The sequence below is a fragment of the Sesamum indicum genome, linkage group LG11 (assembly GCF_026168435.1).
Source record: "Sesamum indicum cultivar Baizhima isolate 11 linkage group LG11, ASM2616843v1, whole genome shotgun sequence".
Classification (NCBI taxonomy): Eukaryota; Viridiplantae; Streptophyta; class Magnoliopsida; order Lamiales; family Pedaliaceae; genus Sesamum; species Sesamum indicum.
Genome location: NC_142667.1, coordinates 12,787,716 through 12,803,727, shown reverse-complemented (window position 1 = coordinate 12,803,727; position 16,012 = coordinate 12,787,716). Strand labels below are relative to the sequence as shown.

Below are 16,012 nucleotides of genomic sequence, written 5' to 3'. Positions count from 1 at the left end.
GTATACGCATTTTCAGTTCAATGCAATTTGGTTTTCTAAATCCGCGTGCGCAATTTACGATTTTGTGATTTGTTCCTCCCGACTCTGATATATTCGGCGCGCTGCATTTGTGCCGAGCGGAGGTATTGGCGGACGTAGTCAGCGGACTACTAGCCACACGACGCGCTGTGTGATAGGCGCCTCGTGAGAGGTGGTATCAGAGCCTCGTGCCACGATGGGGCCGAGGCGGACCGCTACTGCTGCGAGGGCATCGGGGCAAGATCCGGAAAGCCCGCGACATGCCGCAGCTTCAACCAGCGAGAGAGCTGAGAACCCGGAGGACGGACACTCCCGGTTGGTGGAATTGGAGACGAAGGTCTCTTCTCTAGAATCTGAGATCACGGTGCTGAATTCGGAGTTGGACGAGTGTCGGCACGTGATTCAGGAGATGGCTGGCGTATTCGGAAACGACAGCATTGCCGATATGCGGCGTGACATGGAGCAGATGTCCATTCAGATTGGATTGCTCCAGCGTGCAGTGGGTAGCACGCCTATGATTGCTCACGACCCCGGTGCTAGGCTTCGAATACCAGAACCGAAGGCCTATAGCGGTGAGCGTGATGCGAAGGAGGTCGAGAACTTCCTCTTCGACATGGAACAGTACTTCCTTGCGGCAGACGTGCGGGACGAGGCAAGGAAGGTTGCGACTGCGACCATGTACCTGACTGGTGACGCAAAGCTATGGTGGCGGACCAAGTTTGCGGAGATCCAGGCACATCAAATACAGCTCGACACGTGGGCTCTTCTACGGGAGGCGATCAGAGAGCAGTTCTTCCCCGAGAATGTGGAGTACAATGCCAGGAGGGCATTGCGAAAGCTTGAGCATACAGGTTCCGTGCGGGAATATGTCAAAGCTTTCTCAGCGCTGATGCTGAACATCCGAGACATGTCGGAGGCAGACAAGCTGTTCACTTTCATGGAAGGCTTGAAACAGTGGGCGAGAAACGAGTTGCAGAGGCAACGAGTGACCGATTTGAGTTCGGCTATTATAGCGGCCGAACGCCTGGCCGATTTCAACCTAGAGACTCAAAAGGATAGGCAGGCGACGCCTAGTCCTGAGCGGGAGAAGTCGAATGGGACGAGATGGTTCAGGAATAACTTCAACAGAGGTGGGGGAGACCAGAGGCCCCACTCTCAGAATGGCTCACAAGGCAGTTCAAACAGGAACAAGCCCCAAGAGAACAGGCAGGGAGCACCCGAGAGGAGAAGAGGGTGTTTGATCTGCGATGGTCCGCATATGTATCGGGATTGCCCGAAGAGACAGGTGTTGAATGCACTGGCAACGACCTTTACCGACAAGGCGTCGTCCTCAAAGAGTGTGGAGCCACAAGCAGAGGCAGGTGGTGAGAATGACACGGAGGAGTATGAGGACAACTTGGGGGCCGTAAACCAATGGTGCAACACATTCTCTACGGTGGCGGCAAAGAGAGTTGCGCCACCCCTTGCGAAAAGGACCATCCCGGCGCTTACTGTGGAGCAGCCGGAAAAGAAAGAAGAAGAAGTTCAGCCCCGGATTCCTAGGAAGAAAGGGTTGATGTTCGTGGATGTGAAGATTCATGGCAAGCCGATTCGAGCCATGATCGACACTGGAGCCTCTCACAACTACCTTGCGAGCGCCGAAGTGGCGAGACTCGGGCTCGTGCTGGAGAAGGGAGTTGGGCGTGTGAAGGCGATCAACTCGGTTGCACAACCCATTGCCGGTGTAGCCAAGTCTGTGCTGATTAAGGTTGGTGCTTATGAGGGCAAGACCAATCTTTCTGTTGTGGCAATGGACGACTTCAAGCTTATCCTTGGGCTTGAATTTCTACGGGATACACGCACTGCTGTCTTACCTCATGCCGATTCGCTGATGATGTTGGGGGCGAAGCCGTGTGTCATTCCTACCTTGGCCGGACGTACTGGAGGAAAGAACTTGTCGGCCATGCAGTTTGGGAAGGGGCACAAGCAGGATGAGATCTCCTACTTGGGTACCCTTTGGTTTGAAGAGATGGAAGAGGTGTCAGGGCCCACCCCGGGCGGTAGTAAGGAACTGTTGGGGGAGTCTGAAGACGTGATGCCAGACGAGCTGCCTCGGAAGCTACCACCGAAGAGGGCAGTGGATCACGAGATCGAGTTGGTGCCTGGCACGAGACCGCCCGCTAGGGCACCGTACAAAATACCGCAACCTAAGCTTGTGGAGCTTAGGACGCAGTCAGCAGATGCCTTGAGCCGCAGGGCGGACTTGGCGAACTTGGAGTCGATAGCAGCGCTCTCTTCTAGCGCGACTGCTATCTCTACGAAGGATCAGGTGCGGGAGTTACTACCGAGAGATCCCGCGGCGCGACGCCTGATTCGGCTTGTCGAGCAGGGCAAGGCTCGACACTTTTGGATCGAGGATGGATTGCTGATGACCAAGGAAAACCGCGTATACGTTCCGAGAGGCGGGGACCTACGGAAATCACTTCTTTTCGAATGCCACGACACACTTTGGGCGGGACACCAAGGACAGGAGCGCACGTTTGCCTTGGTGAAGAGGGCCTACTATTGGCCACAACTGCGGGACGATGTCGAGACGTATGTCCGCACTTGCTTGATTTGTCAGCAGGACAAGGCAGACCATCAGAAGAAGGCTGGTTTGCTGCAACCACTTCCCATCCCAAAGCGTCCATGGGAGAGCGTCTCCATGGATTACATCTCTGGATTGCCTAAAGTCGGGGACTTAGGCTCTATTATCGTCGTGGTCGATCGTTTGTCAAAATATGCTACATTCATCGCAGCACCCAAACACGTTACAGCAGAAGGGACGGCTCATCTCTTCTTCAAGCACATCGTCAAACATTGGGGACTGCCAAAAGATATTGTCAGTGATCGTGACTCCCGTTTCACTGGCGTCTTCTGGACCGAGTTGTTCAAACTCCTCGGGTCCACACTTTCCATGAGCTCGAGCTATCATCCACAGTCCGATGGTCAGACAGAACGCTTTAATTCTATGTTGGAGGACTACCTTCGGCACTTTGTGCGAGGTACGCAGAAGGATTGGGTGAAGCTCCTGGATGTCGCTCAGCTGTGTTTCAATGCTCAAAAGAGCTCTTCGACTAACAAGAGCGCTTTTGAAATCGTCACTGGGCAGCAGCCGCTCCTTCCTCACACTCTTGACATCCCACAAAGTGTGAGATCCCCTCTTGCTCGAAGTTTCTCCCAGGAGTGGAAGCAGAATGTTGATATCGCTAAAAGTTGCCTGGAGACAGCTCAGAAGCGGATGAAGAAGTATGCAGATCAGAATCGCCGCTTCGTTGAGTTCAATGCGGGAGACCTGGTGCTGGTGAAGGTCCCGGATCCGAGATTGTCAAAGTCATCAAGGGGGAGAGACCCTCGGTTGATGCAGAAATATGTTGGTCCTTTGCCGGTCCTTAGGCGTATTGGGACGGTAGCATACAAGGTGGAGCTGCCGCCGTGGTGGAAGATCCACAACGTCTTCCATGTCAGCCAATTGAAGAAGTATTCAGCAGACAGGGAAGACGATACCCGCAATCAACCCAGCCGCCCACAACTCGAATTGAAGAAGACGAAAGCGAAGGTGGCTGAAGCGATCCTAAATCACCGAGTGACGAGTACCGCGAAGAAAGACCACACAGAGTACTTGGTGAAATGGAGGGGATGCAGCAGCGAGGAGAACACTTGGGAGCGAGTGACGAACCTAAAGGCGTTTCTACCCCTTGTCGAAGCGTACCATGCTTCCGTAGCGCCGGGGACGTCGCTATCTCAGGTGGGGGAGAATGTCACGGGCTGCCCGCACACTAGGCCCCCGTGACGCGCACTTCGGCCACTCAACCGTTCTACATGGCCGACCACTCAGCCTTCATCGACAGACGACGGACACCCAACTGTGTTAGAGTCTTAGGTGTAGGCCTTTTATTGCTTTGTTACTGCTTTGTTATTTGCTTTATGTTGTTTAAATTCCTCAAGGGGACGTTACGCCTCTTGAGTTGCAAATTTCAGCTTTTCTAGTGTCTAGTGTAGACAATAGGATTTATTTTTTTAAGCCTATTATAGGGGGGAATGAGTTCAAGAAGCTTGGTTTAGTGACGTGTTAGAGTCCCCCTCAAGGCGAACCCCTTGCTCTAGCATCGTTGATCATTGTATACGCATTTTCAGTTCAATGCAATTTGGTTTTCTAAATCCGCGTGCGCAATTTACGATTTTGTGATTTGTTCCTCCCGACTCTGATATATTCGGCGCGCTGCATTTGTGCCGAGCGGAGGTATTGGCGGACGTAGTCAGCGGACTACTAGCCACACGACGCGCTGTGTGATAGCCACACAGGCAGGGCCGACTGGCGGCCGCGCGCGCGCGCCTGCGCGGGCACAGGCAGGGCCGACGGGCGCCCGCGCGCGCGCGCGTTCGCGGGCACAGGCAGGGCCGACTGGCGGCCGCGCGCCCGCGCCTGCGCGGGCACAGGCAGGGCCGACGGGCGCCCGCGCGCGCGCGCCTGCGCGGGCACAGGCAGGGCGCTCGGGCGCCCGCGCGCGCGCGCCTGCGCGGGAACAGGCAGGGCGGACGGGCGCCCGCGCCTGCGCGGGCACAGGCAGGGCGGTCGGGCGCCCGCGCCTGCGCCCGCTCGGGCACTGCGGACGGGCGCCCCCGCGCGCGCGCCCGCGCGGGCACTGCCGACGGGCGCCCGCGCGCGCGCCAGCGCGGGCACTGCCGGCGTGCGCCCGCGCGCCTTGGGCGGCCGCAGCATAAAAATTTTCACGTCGCCTCAAAATCACACGATTAATTTAATTATTTTAATTAAAATAATTATTATTAATTATTAATTTAAAATATTTATTTAATTATTTTAATTAAAATAATTATTATTAATTATTAATTTAAAATATTTATTTAATTATTTTAATTAAAATATTATTATTAATTATTAATTTAAAATATTTATTTAATTATTTTAATTATTAAAAAAATAATAAATAAATGGGAAAAAAGGGAAAATATGAAGACATATTAGAATAATATTTTAATTTTTTACGCATCGTATTTGAATCGCGAAATATTTATTTTATTATATTATGTTATATTATGCGTCCCAGAAGATTGAAGAAGAATCGGGAAAAAACTGCCGACGGCGGCAGACGCCGCCTGCCCGCTACTGCCGACGTGCGCGCGCAGGCCTGTCGGCAGCAGACGGGCGCCCGTGTAGGAAGCCACTGCCGACGGGCGCGCGCGCGCCTGTGCGGACGCTGCCGGCGCGTGTGCGAAAACAGCCCCGCCAGCGCGAGCGCCGGTGCGGAAACAGCCCCGCGTGCGCGCGCGCGGCTTTGCGGAAACAGGCCCGCCGGCGCGAGCGCGCCGGTCCGGAAACAGCCCCGCGTGCGCGCGGGCGCCTTTGCGGAAACAGGCCCGCGTGCGCGCGCGCGCCTTTTCGGACGCTGCCGAAAATGTGTACGTCAACGCAAAATCACATGACTAATTAATTTTTGTCGAAATAATTTATTTTTGAGTTATGAAAATATTTATTTAATTATTAAAAAAATAATAAATAAAAGGGAAAAATATGAAGTCACATTAGAATAATTTTTTAATTTTTTACGCATCGTATTTGTATCGCGAAATATTTATTTTATTATATTCAGTTATATTATGCGTCGCAAAAGTTTGAAAAAAATTTGGGAAAAAACCGCCGCCGGCCGGAAGACGCCGCCGGCCGGCAGACCGCGCCGCCCACCGCCGCCGCCCGCCGCCGCCGCCGCCGGCCGGCAGACCGCGCCGCCGGCCGGCCGGAAGACGCCGCCGCCGCCGGCCGGAAGACCCCGCCGGCCGCCGCCGGCCGGCGGCCGCGCGCGCACGGCAGACGGGCGCCCGCGCGCGCGCGCGCGCCTGCGCGGGCACAGGCAGGGCCGACTGGCAGCCGCGCGCGCGCGCCTGCGCATCGAAGGGATCTCGGTCGAGAAGTGGCCCAGGTAAAGCCAGATTTCAAAGGTAGAATGTATTGGTGGCACATCGACCTAGAATAAGGGCTATAGTCCACGATTCCTGGATTCCAACCTTTCATTTCAAAGGCAAAGGAAGTCTCAAGCTGTAAAAAGGGGCACAGGCAGGGCCGACGGGCGCCCGCGCGCGCGCGCGCGTGCGCGGGCACAGGCAGGGCCGACTGGCGGCCGCGCGCCCGCGCCTGCGCAGGCACAGGCAGGGCCGACGGGCGCCCGCGCGGGCACAGGCAGGGCGCTCGGGCGCCCGCGCGCGCGCGCCTGCGCGGGCACAGGCAGGGCGGTCGGGCGCCCGCGCCTGCGCGGGCACAGGCAGGGCGGTCGGGCGCCCGCGCCTGCGCCCGCTCGGGCACTGCCGACGGGCGCCCGCGCCTGCGCGGGCACAGGCAGGGCGGTCGGGCGCCCGCGCCTGCGCCCGCTCGGGCACTGCCTACGGGCGCCCGCGCCTGCGCGGGCACAGGCAGGGCGGTCGGGCGCCCGCGCCTGCGCCCGCTCGGGCACTGCCGACGGGCGCCCCCGCGCGCGCGCCCGCGCGGGCACTGCCGACGGGCGCCCGCGCGCGCGCCAGCGCGGGCACTGCCGGCGTGCGCCCGCGCCTGCTCGGGCACTGCCGCCGTGCGCGCGCGCGCCTTGGGCGGCCGCAGCATAAAAATTTTCACGTCGCCTCAAAATCACACGATTAATTTAATTATTTTAATTAAAATAATTATTATTAATTATTAATTTAAAATATTTATTTAATTATTTTAATTAAAATAATTATTATTAATTATTCATTTAAAATATTTATTTAATTATTTTAATTAAAATATTATTATTAATTATTAATTTAAAATATTTATTTAATTATTTTAATTATTAAAAAAATAATAAATAAATGGGAAAAAAGGGAAAAATATGAAGACATATTAGAATAATATTTTAATTTTTTACGCATCGTATTTGAATCGCGAAATATTTATTTTATTATATTATGTTATATTATGCGTCCCAGAAGATTGAAGAAGCATCGGGAAAAAACTGCCGACGGCGGCAGACGCCGCCTGCCCGCTACTGTCGACGTGCGCGCGCAGGCCTGTCGGCAGCAGACGGGCGCCCGTGTAGGAAGCCACTGCCGACGGGCGCGCGCGCGCCTGTGCGGACGCTGCCGGTGCGTGTGCGGAAACAGCCCCGCCAGCGCGAGCGCCGGTGCGGAAACAGCCCCGCGTGCGCGCGCGCGGCTTTGCGAAAACAGCCCCGCCGGCGCGAGCGCGCCGGTGCGGAAACAGCGCCGCGTGCGCGCGCGCGGCTTTGCGGAAACAGGCCCGCCGGCGCGAGCGCGCCGGTTCGGAAACAGCCCCGCGTGCGCGCGCGCGCCTTTGCGGAAACAGGCCCGCGTGCGCGCGCGCGCCTTTTCGGACGCTGCCGAAAATGTGTACGTCAACGCAAAATCACATGACTAATTAATTTTTGTCGAAATAATTTATTTTTGAGTTATGAAAATATTTATTTAATTATTAAAAAAATAATAAATAAAAGGGAAAAATATGAAGTCACATTAGAATAATTTTTTAATTTTTTACGCATCGTATTTGTATCGCGAAATATTTATTTTATTATATTCAGTTATATTATGTGTCGCAAAAGTTTGAAAAAAATTTGGGAAAAAACCGCCGCCGGCCGGCAGACCGCGCCGCCCACCGCCGTCGCCGGCCGGAAGACGCCGCCCGCCGCCGCCGCCGCCGGCCGGCAGACCGCGCCGCCGGCCGGCCGGAAGATGCCGCCGCCGCCGGCCGGCAGACCCCGCCGGCCGGCGGCCGCGCGCGCACGGCAGACGGGCGCCCGCGCGCGCGCGCCTGCGCGGGCACAGGCATGGCCGACTGGCGCCCTCGCGCGCGCGCCTGCGCGGGCACAGGCAGGGCCGACTGGCGGCCGCGCGATCGCGCCTGCGCGGGCACAGGCAGGGCCGACGGGCGCCCGCGCGCACGCGCGTGCGCGGGCACAGGCAGGGCCGACTGGCGGCCGCGCGCCCGCGCCTGCGCGGGCACAGGCAGGGCCGACGGGCGCCCGCGCGCGCGCGCCTGCGCGGGCACAGGCAGGGCGCTCGGGCGCCCGCGCGCGCGCGCCTGCGCGGGCACAGGCAGGGCGCTCGGGCGCCCGCGCGCGCGCGCCTGCGCGGGAAAAGGCAGGGCGGACGGGCGACCGCGCGCGCGCGCCTGCGCGGGCACAGGCAGGGCGCTCGGGCGCCCGCGCCTGCGCCCGCTCGGGCACTGCCGACGGGCGCCCGCGCCTGCGCGGGCACAGGCAGGGCGGTCGGGCGCCCGCGCCTGCGCCCGCTCGGGCACTGCCTACGGGCGCCCGCGCCTGCGCGGGCACAGGCAGGGCGGTCGGGCGCCCGCGCCTGCGCCCGCTCGGGCACTGCCGACGGGCGCCCCCGCGCGCGCGCCCGCGCGGGCACTGCCGACGGGCGCCCGCGCGGGCGCCAGCGCGGGTACTGCCGGCGTGCGCCCGCGCCTGCTCGGGCACTGCCGCCGTGCGCGCGCGCGCCTTGGGCGGCCGCAGCATAAAAATTTTCACGTCGACTCAAAATCACACGATTAATTTAATTATTTTAATTAAAATAATTATTATTAATTATTAATTTAAAATATTAATTTAATTATTTTAATTAAAATAATTATTATTAATTATTAATTTAAAATATTTATTTAATTATTTTAATTAAAATATTATTATTAATTAATAATTTAAAATATTTATTTAATTATTTTAATTATTAAAAAAATAATAAATAAATGGGAAAAAAGGGAAAAATATGAAGACATATTAGAATAATATTTTAATTTTTTACGCATCGTATTTGAATCGCCAAATATTTATTTTATTATATTATGTTATATTATGCGTCCCAGAAGATTGAAGAAACATCGGGAAAAAACTGCCGACGGCGGCAGACGCCGCCTGCCCGCTACTGCCGACGTGCGCGCGCGCAGGCCTGTCGGCAGCAGACGGGGGCCCGTGTGGGAAGCCACTGCCGACGGGCGCGCGCGCGCCTGTGCGGACGCTGCCGGCGCGTGTGCGGAAACAGCCCCGCCAGCGCGAGCGCCGGTGCGGAAACAGCCCCGCGTGCGCGCGCGCGGCTTTGCGAAAACAGCCCCGCTGGCGCTAGCGCGCCGGTGCGGAAACAGCCCCGCGTGCGCGCGCGCGGCTTTGCGGAAACAGGCCCGCCGGCGCGAGCGCGCCGGTTCGGAAACAGCCCCGCGTGCGCGCGCGCGCCTTTTCGGACGCTGCCGAAAATGTGTACGTCAACGCAAAATCACATGACTAATTAATTTTTGTCGAAATAATTTATTTTTGAGTTATGAAAATATTTATTTAATTATTAAAATAATAATAAATAAAAGGGAAAAATATGAAGTCACATTAGAATAATTTTTTAATTTTTTACGCATCGTATTTGTATCGCGAAATATTTATTTTATTATATTCAGTTATATTATGCGTCGCAAAAGTTTGAAAAAAATTTGGGAAAAAACCGCCGCCGGCCGGAAGACGCCGCCCGCCGCCGCCGCCGCCGGCCGGCAGACTGCGCCGCCCGCCGCCGGCAGACCCAGCAGACCGCGCCGCCGGCCGGCCGGAAAACGCCGCCGGCCGCCGCCTCCGCCGGCCGGAAGACGCCGGCCGCCGCCGCCGCCGGCCGGAAGACGCCGGCCGCCGCCGCCGCCGGCCGGCAGACCCCGCCGGCCGCCGCCGCCGGCCGGCAGACCCCGCCGGCCGCTGCCGGCCGCCGCCGCGCGCGCACGGCAGACGGGCGCCCGCGCGCGCGCGCCTGCGCGGGCACAGGTATGGCCGACTGCCGCCAGCGCGCGCGCGCCTGCGCGGGCACAGGCAGGGCCGACGGGCGCCCGCGCGCGCGCGCGTGCGCGGTCACAGGCAGGGCCGACTGGCGGCCGCGCGCCCGCGCCTGCGCGGGCACAGGCAGGGCCGACGGGCGCCCGCGCGCGCGCGCCTGCGCGGGCACAGGCAGGGCGCTCGGGCGCCCGCGCGCGCGCGCCTGCGCGGGCACAGGCAGGGCGCTCGGGCGCCCGCGCGCGCGCGCCTGCGCGGGAACAGGCAGGGCGGACGGGCGCCCGCGCGCGCGCGCCTGCGCGGGCACAGGCAGGGCGGTCGGGCGCCCGCGCGCGCGCGCCTGCGCGGGCACAGGCAGGGCGGTCGGGCGCCCGCGCCTGCGCCCGCTCGGGCACTGCCTACGGGCGCCCGCGCCTGCGCCCGCTCGGGCACTGCCGACGGGCGCCCGCGCCTGCGCCCGCTCGGGCACTGCCGACGGGCGCCCCCGCGCGCGCGCCCGCGCGGGCACTGCCGGCGTGCGCCCGCGCCTGCTCGGGCACTGACGCCGTGCGCGCGCGCGCCTTGGGCGGCCGCAGCATAAAAATTTTCACGTCGCCTCAAAATCACACGATTAATTTAATTATTTTAATTAAAATAATTATTATTAATTATTAATTTAAAATATTTATTTAATTATTTTAATTAAAATATTATTATTAATTAATAATTTAAAATATTTATTTAATTATTTTAATTATTAAAAAAATAATAAATAAATGGGAAAAAAGGGAAAAATATGAAGACATATTAGAATAATATTTTAATTTTTTACGCATCGTATTTGAATCGCCAAATATTTATTTTATTATATTATGTTATATTATGCGTCCCAGAAGATTGAAGAAACATCGGGAAAAAACTGCCGACGGCGGCAGACGCCGCCTGCCCGCTACTGCCGACGTGCGCGCGCGCAGGCCTGTCGGCAGCAGACGGGGGCCCGTGTGGGAAGCCACTGCCGACGGGCGCGCGCGCGCCTGTGCGGACGCTGCCGGCGCGTGTGCGGAAACAGCCCCGCCAGCGCGAGCGCCGGTGCGGAAACAGCCCCGCGTGCGCGCGCGCGGCTTTGCGAAAACAGCCCCGCCGGCGCGCGCGCGGCTTTGCGGAAACAGCCCCGCGTGCGCGCGCGCGCCTTTGCGGAAACAGGCCCGCGTGGGCGCGCGCGCCTTTGCGGACGCTGCCGACGTGCGCGCGTGCGCCTTTGCGGACGCTGCCGAAAATTTGCACGTCAACGCAAAATCACATGACTAATTAATTTTTGTCGAAATAATTTATTTTTGAGTTATGAAAATATTTATTTAATTATTAAAAAAATAATAAATAAAAGGGAAAAATATGAAGTCACATTAGAATAATTTTTTAATTTTTTACGCATCGTATTTGTATCGCGAAATATTTATTTTATTATATTCAGTTATATTATGCGTCGCAAAAGTTTGAAAAAAATTTGGGAAAAAACCGCCGCCGGCCGCCGCCGCCCGCGGCCGCCGCCGGCCGGAAGACGCCGCCGGCCGCGCGCCTGCGCGGGCACAGGCATGGCCGACTGGCGCCCGCGTGCGCGCGCCTGCGCGGGCACAGGCAGGGCCGACTGGCGGCCGCGCGCGCGCGCCTGCGCGGGCACAGGCAGGGCAGACGGGCGCCCGCGCGCGCGCGCGTGCGCGGGCACAGGCAGGGCCGACGGGCGCCCGCGCGCGCGCGCCTGCGCGGGCACAGGCAGGGCGCTCGGGCGCCCGCGCGCGCGCGCCTGCGCGGGCACAGTCTCACGAGGCGCCTTCCGCAATGCGGGGAAAGGGGCACCGTGTGGCTAGCAGTCCGCAGACTACTTCCGCCAATAGCAACACACCACCGAAAACCCGACGGGCACTAGCACAGCACACCGACAGGAATAGCAACAGCAATAGCAACAGCAAGCAACAGCGGCAAGCAACAGTAAGCAAGGTGCAGTACGAAAGCAGTAAATTGAGCACGCGGTTCAGAAAGTAGATTTCATTGCATTGAACGATTGCATATACATTGTACAACGATGCTAGCGCAAGGGGATCGCCTTGAGGGGGACACTAGCACGTAGACTACACCAAGCTTCGAGAACTCATTCCCCCCTTTAATAGGCTTAAAAAAGTTTTTCCTATTGACAGCAGTAAACATTGAAAAAGCTGAACATCGCACCTCAGGAGGCCTAACGTCCCCTGAGCAAACAAAAGTATTTACAGCGTACATCAAGTACAAGACAAAAGACCAACGCCTAAAAACTCTAAGACTGCGGAAGCCTAGCGTCTGGGCGAAGGTTGTTGGTCGGCCGAGTAGAGCGGTTGGGTGGCCGAAATGTGCCGAATGTGCATCAAGGGTGCCGAGTGCGCGGGCGGCCCTTGACATTCTCCCCCACCTGAGATGGCGACGTCCTCGGCGCATGAGAAGCATGATACGCTTCGACAAGAGGTAGAAACGCCTTGAGGTTCGTCACCCGCTCCCAAGTGTTCTCCTCGCTGCTGCATCCCCTCTATTTCACCAAGTACTCCGTGTGGTTGCGCTTTGCAGTACTCGTAACTCGGTGATTTAGGATAGCTTCAGCCACCTTCTCCTTAGTCTTCGTCAATTCAAGTTGCGGGCGGCTGGGCTGATTGCGGGCATCGTCCTCCTTGTCTGCTGAATATTTCTTTAGCTGACTCACATGGAAGACGTTATGGATTTTCCACCAGGAAGGCAACTCTACCTTGTAGGCCACCGTTCCAATACGCTTTATGATAGATAAAGGGCCAACATATTTTTGCATCAACCGGGGATCTCTCCCCCTTGATGACTTCGATAATCTTGGGTCTGGGACCTTCACCATCACAAGGTCTCCCGCATTGAACTCGATGAAGCGGCGGTTTTGATCAGCATACTTTTTCATCCGCTTCTGAGCTTTCTCCAGGCAACTTCTGGCGATGTCAACGTTCTGCTTCCATTCCTGGGAGAAGCTTCGGGCGAGAGGGGATCTCACACTTTGTGGGGAGTCGAGAGTGTGAGGGAGGAGCGGTTGCTGCCCAGTAACAATTTCAAAAGCGCTCTTGTTGGTCGAAGAGCTCTTTTGAGCATTGAAGCACAACTGAGCGACATCCAAGAGCTTCACCCAATCCTTCTGCGTACCTCGCACAAAGTGCCGAAGGTATTCCTCCAACATCGAATTAAAGCGTTCCGTCTGGCCGTCAGATTGTGGGTGATAGCTCGAGCTCATAGAAAGTTTGGACCCGAGGATTTTGAATAGCTCGGTCCAGAAGACGCCAGTGAAACGGGAGTCCCGGTCACTGACGATGTCCTTTGGCAGTCCCCAGTATTTGACAATATGCTTGAAGAAGAGGTGAGCCGTCCCTTCTGCCGTAACGTGTTTTGGGGCTGCAATGAAAGTAGCATATTTGGATAATCGGTCCACCACGACGATAATAGAGCCTAAGTCTCCCACCTTAGGCAATCCAGAAATATAGTCCATGGATACGCTTTCCCATGGTCTCTTTGGGATGGGCAATGGTTGTAGCAGACCCGCCTTCTTTTGATGGTCTGCCTTATCCTGCTGGCATATCAGGCAGGTGCGGACGTAAGTCTCCACGTCGTCCCGCATCTGCGGCCAATAGTAGGCCCTCTGCACCAAGGCATAAGTACGCTCCTCTCCCTGGTGTCCCGCCCAAAGAGTGTCGTGGCACTCTGAGATAAGTGATTTCCTTAGGTCCCCACCTTTCGGCACATATAGGCGGTTTCCCTTGGTCATCAGCAATCCATCTTCCAACCAAAATTGCCGAGCTTTGCCCTGCTCGACAAGTTGGATCAGGCCCTGCGCTGCTGGATCTTTCGACAATAACTCCCGCGCCCGATCCCTGATAGAGGTGGCAACTGCGCTAGAGGAGAGCGCTGCTACCGACCCCAAACTCGCCAAATCCGCCCTGCGGCTGAGGGCGTCTGCCACATGATTGCTGGAGCCGGCCCGATACTCCAGCACGAAGTGAAATTCCGACAGCAACTCCTGCCAGCGTGCCTGTCTACTGGTCAGCTTCGGCTGCGACATAAAGTGACTTACCGCAGTGTTGTCCGTCCTGACCACAAAGTGAGAGCCCAACAAATAATGCCGCCATAATCTTAGGCAATGAACGACGGCTAGTAGTTCTTTCTCATGCACCGAATAGCGCCGCTCAACATCTTTAAGCTTCCTGCTCTCAAAGGCAACTGGATGGCCATCTTGCATTAGGACCCCTCCTAACGCAAAGTCTGAAGCGTCTGTCTCCACCACGAATGGCTTCGACATGTCCGGTAAGGCCAGCACAGGGTCTGTCACAATTGCTTTCTTCAAATTGTCGAAGGCGACTTGGCATTGGGGTGTCCAATTCCAAGTCTCCGTCTTCTTCAATAAATCCGTCAGGGGCCGAGCTATCTCGGAGTAGCCCTTCACAAAACGCCGATAATAATTTGCCAACCCAAGAAATGAGCGCAAGTCGTGAACGTCTTTCGGCAGCTGCCACTCCTCGATAGCCTGAACTTTCTTGGGGTCCATTCGTATGCGTCCTCTCTCCACAATGTGCCCCAAGAAACTGATTGTCTCCTGAGCAAACGAGCATTTCGACACCTTCGCATATAGCTCGTGCTCACGGAGTCTCGTCAGAACCTGCCGCAGATGGTCTACATGCTCGGCCAAGGTTTTACTGTAAATCACGATGTCGTCCAGGTACACCACCACAAATTCATCCAGAAAACCATGGAGTACCTGGTTCATTAGCGTGCTGAAGGTTGCGGGAGCGTTCGTCAGGCCGAAAGGCATGACAAGGAATTCAAAAGCTCCGTACCGTGTAACCACTGTCGTCTTTGCCTCATCGCCCTCCTTGATTCGGACCTGCCAGTAGCCCGACCTCAAGTCTATCTTGGTGAAATATTTCGCCCGGCTAAGACGGTCAAAGCAATCCGCCACCAACGGTATCGGGTACTTATTCTTCACCGTGATCTTGTTCAACGCCCGATAGTCACAACACATACGTAGGGAGCCGTCGGCCTTCTTCTGAAATAGGACCGGCGCCCCATACGGCGACTTAGCGGGTTTGATTATTCCGCTCTCCAACATGTCCTTCAGTTGTTTCCTAAGCTCCACCAGCTCAGGCTGTGACATCCTGTATGGTGCCCTGGCGGGCGGCTTCGTGCCAGGCACCAACTCGATTTCGTGATCCACTGCCCTCTTCGGCGGAAGCTTCCGAGGCAGCTCGTCCGGCATCACGTCCTCGAACTCTTTCAGCAACTTCTTTATTTCGCCAGGGATGGGCCCTGACGTCTCCTCAATTTCATCAAAACGAAGGGTGCACAAGTAGGATGGTTCGTTTCGCTTGCGCCCCTTCTCAAACTGCATGGCCGACAGATTTTTCTCTCCCGTACGCCCGGCCAATGTGGGGATAATACAAGGTTTGGCCCCCAGCATCATCAACGAATCAACATGCGGCAAAACCGCTGTACGTGTGTCCCGCAAAAATTCAAGCCCGAGGATGAGCTTGAAGTCGTCCATCACCACGACAGAAAGGTTGGTCTTGCCCTCAAAAGAACCAACCTTAATCAGCACAGATTTGGCCACACCAACAATGGGTTGTGCGGCCGAGTTTATCGCCTTTACTCGCCCAACTCCCTTCTCCAGCACGAGCCCAAGTCTCTCTACTTCGGCGCTCGCAAGGTAGTTGTGCGTAGCTCCAGTATCGATCATGGCTCGGATGGGCTTGCCATGAATCTTCACATCCACAAACATCAGCCCTTTCTTCCGAGGATTCCGGGGCTGTGCTTCCTCTTCCGGCTGGCTCACAGTAAGAGCCGGGGCAGTCTTTCTTGCATGTGGTGGCACCAACTTCTTTGCCGCCACTTGGGACAGCGTGTTGCACCATTGGGAGATGGCGCCCAAGTTGTCCTCCTCTTCTTCCGAATCATGCCCGCCACTCGCAGATGCTTGTGGCTCCATAGTCTTTGCGGGCGACGCCTTGTCAGTAAAGGTCGCCAGCGCGTTCAATAGTTGTTTCTTCGGGCAGTCCCGATATCTATGCGGGCCGTCGCATAGGAAGCATCCACTGTTCTTCTGCGGCGCCCCCTGCTTTGTCTCCTGGGGCCTGTTCTTGCCCGAACTGCCCATTGAACTACTCTGAGCGTGGGGCTTC

The 16,012-nt window shown here is 56.7% G+C and overlaps 1 protein-coding gene across 1 annotated transcript; it reads left to right on the top strand.

Annotated features, from left to right (window-relative positions):
• Positions 1-214: 214 nt before the first annotated feature.
• LOC148785108 (uncharacterized) lies at positions 215-12,306 on the top strand. The gene is made up of 2 exons (XM_088875227.1): positions 215-3,629; positions 12,002-12,306. The coding sequence occupies exons 1-2, from the start codon at positions 215-217 to the stop codon at positions 12,304-12,306; spliced, it is 3,720 nt and encodes a 1,239-aa protein (XP_088731353.1).
• Positions 12,307-16,012: the final 3,706 nt, after the last annotated feature.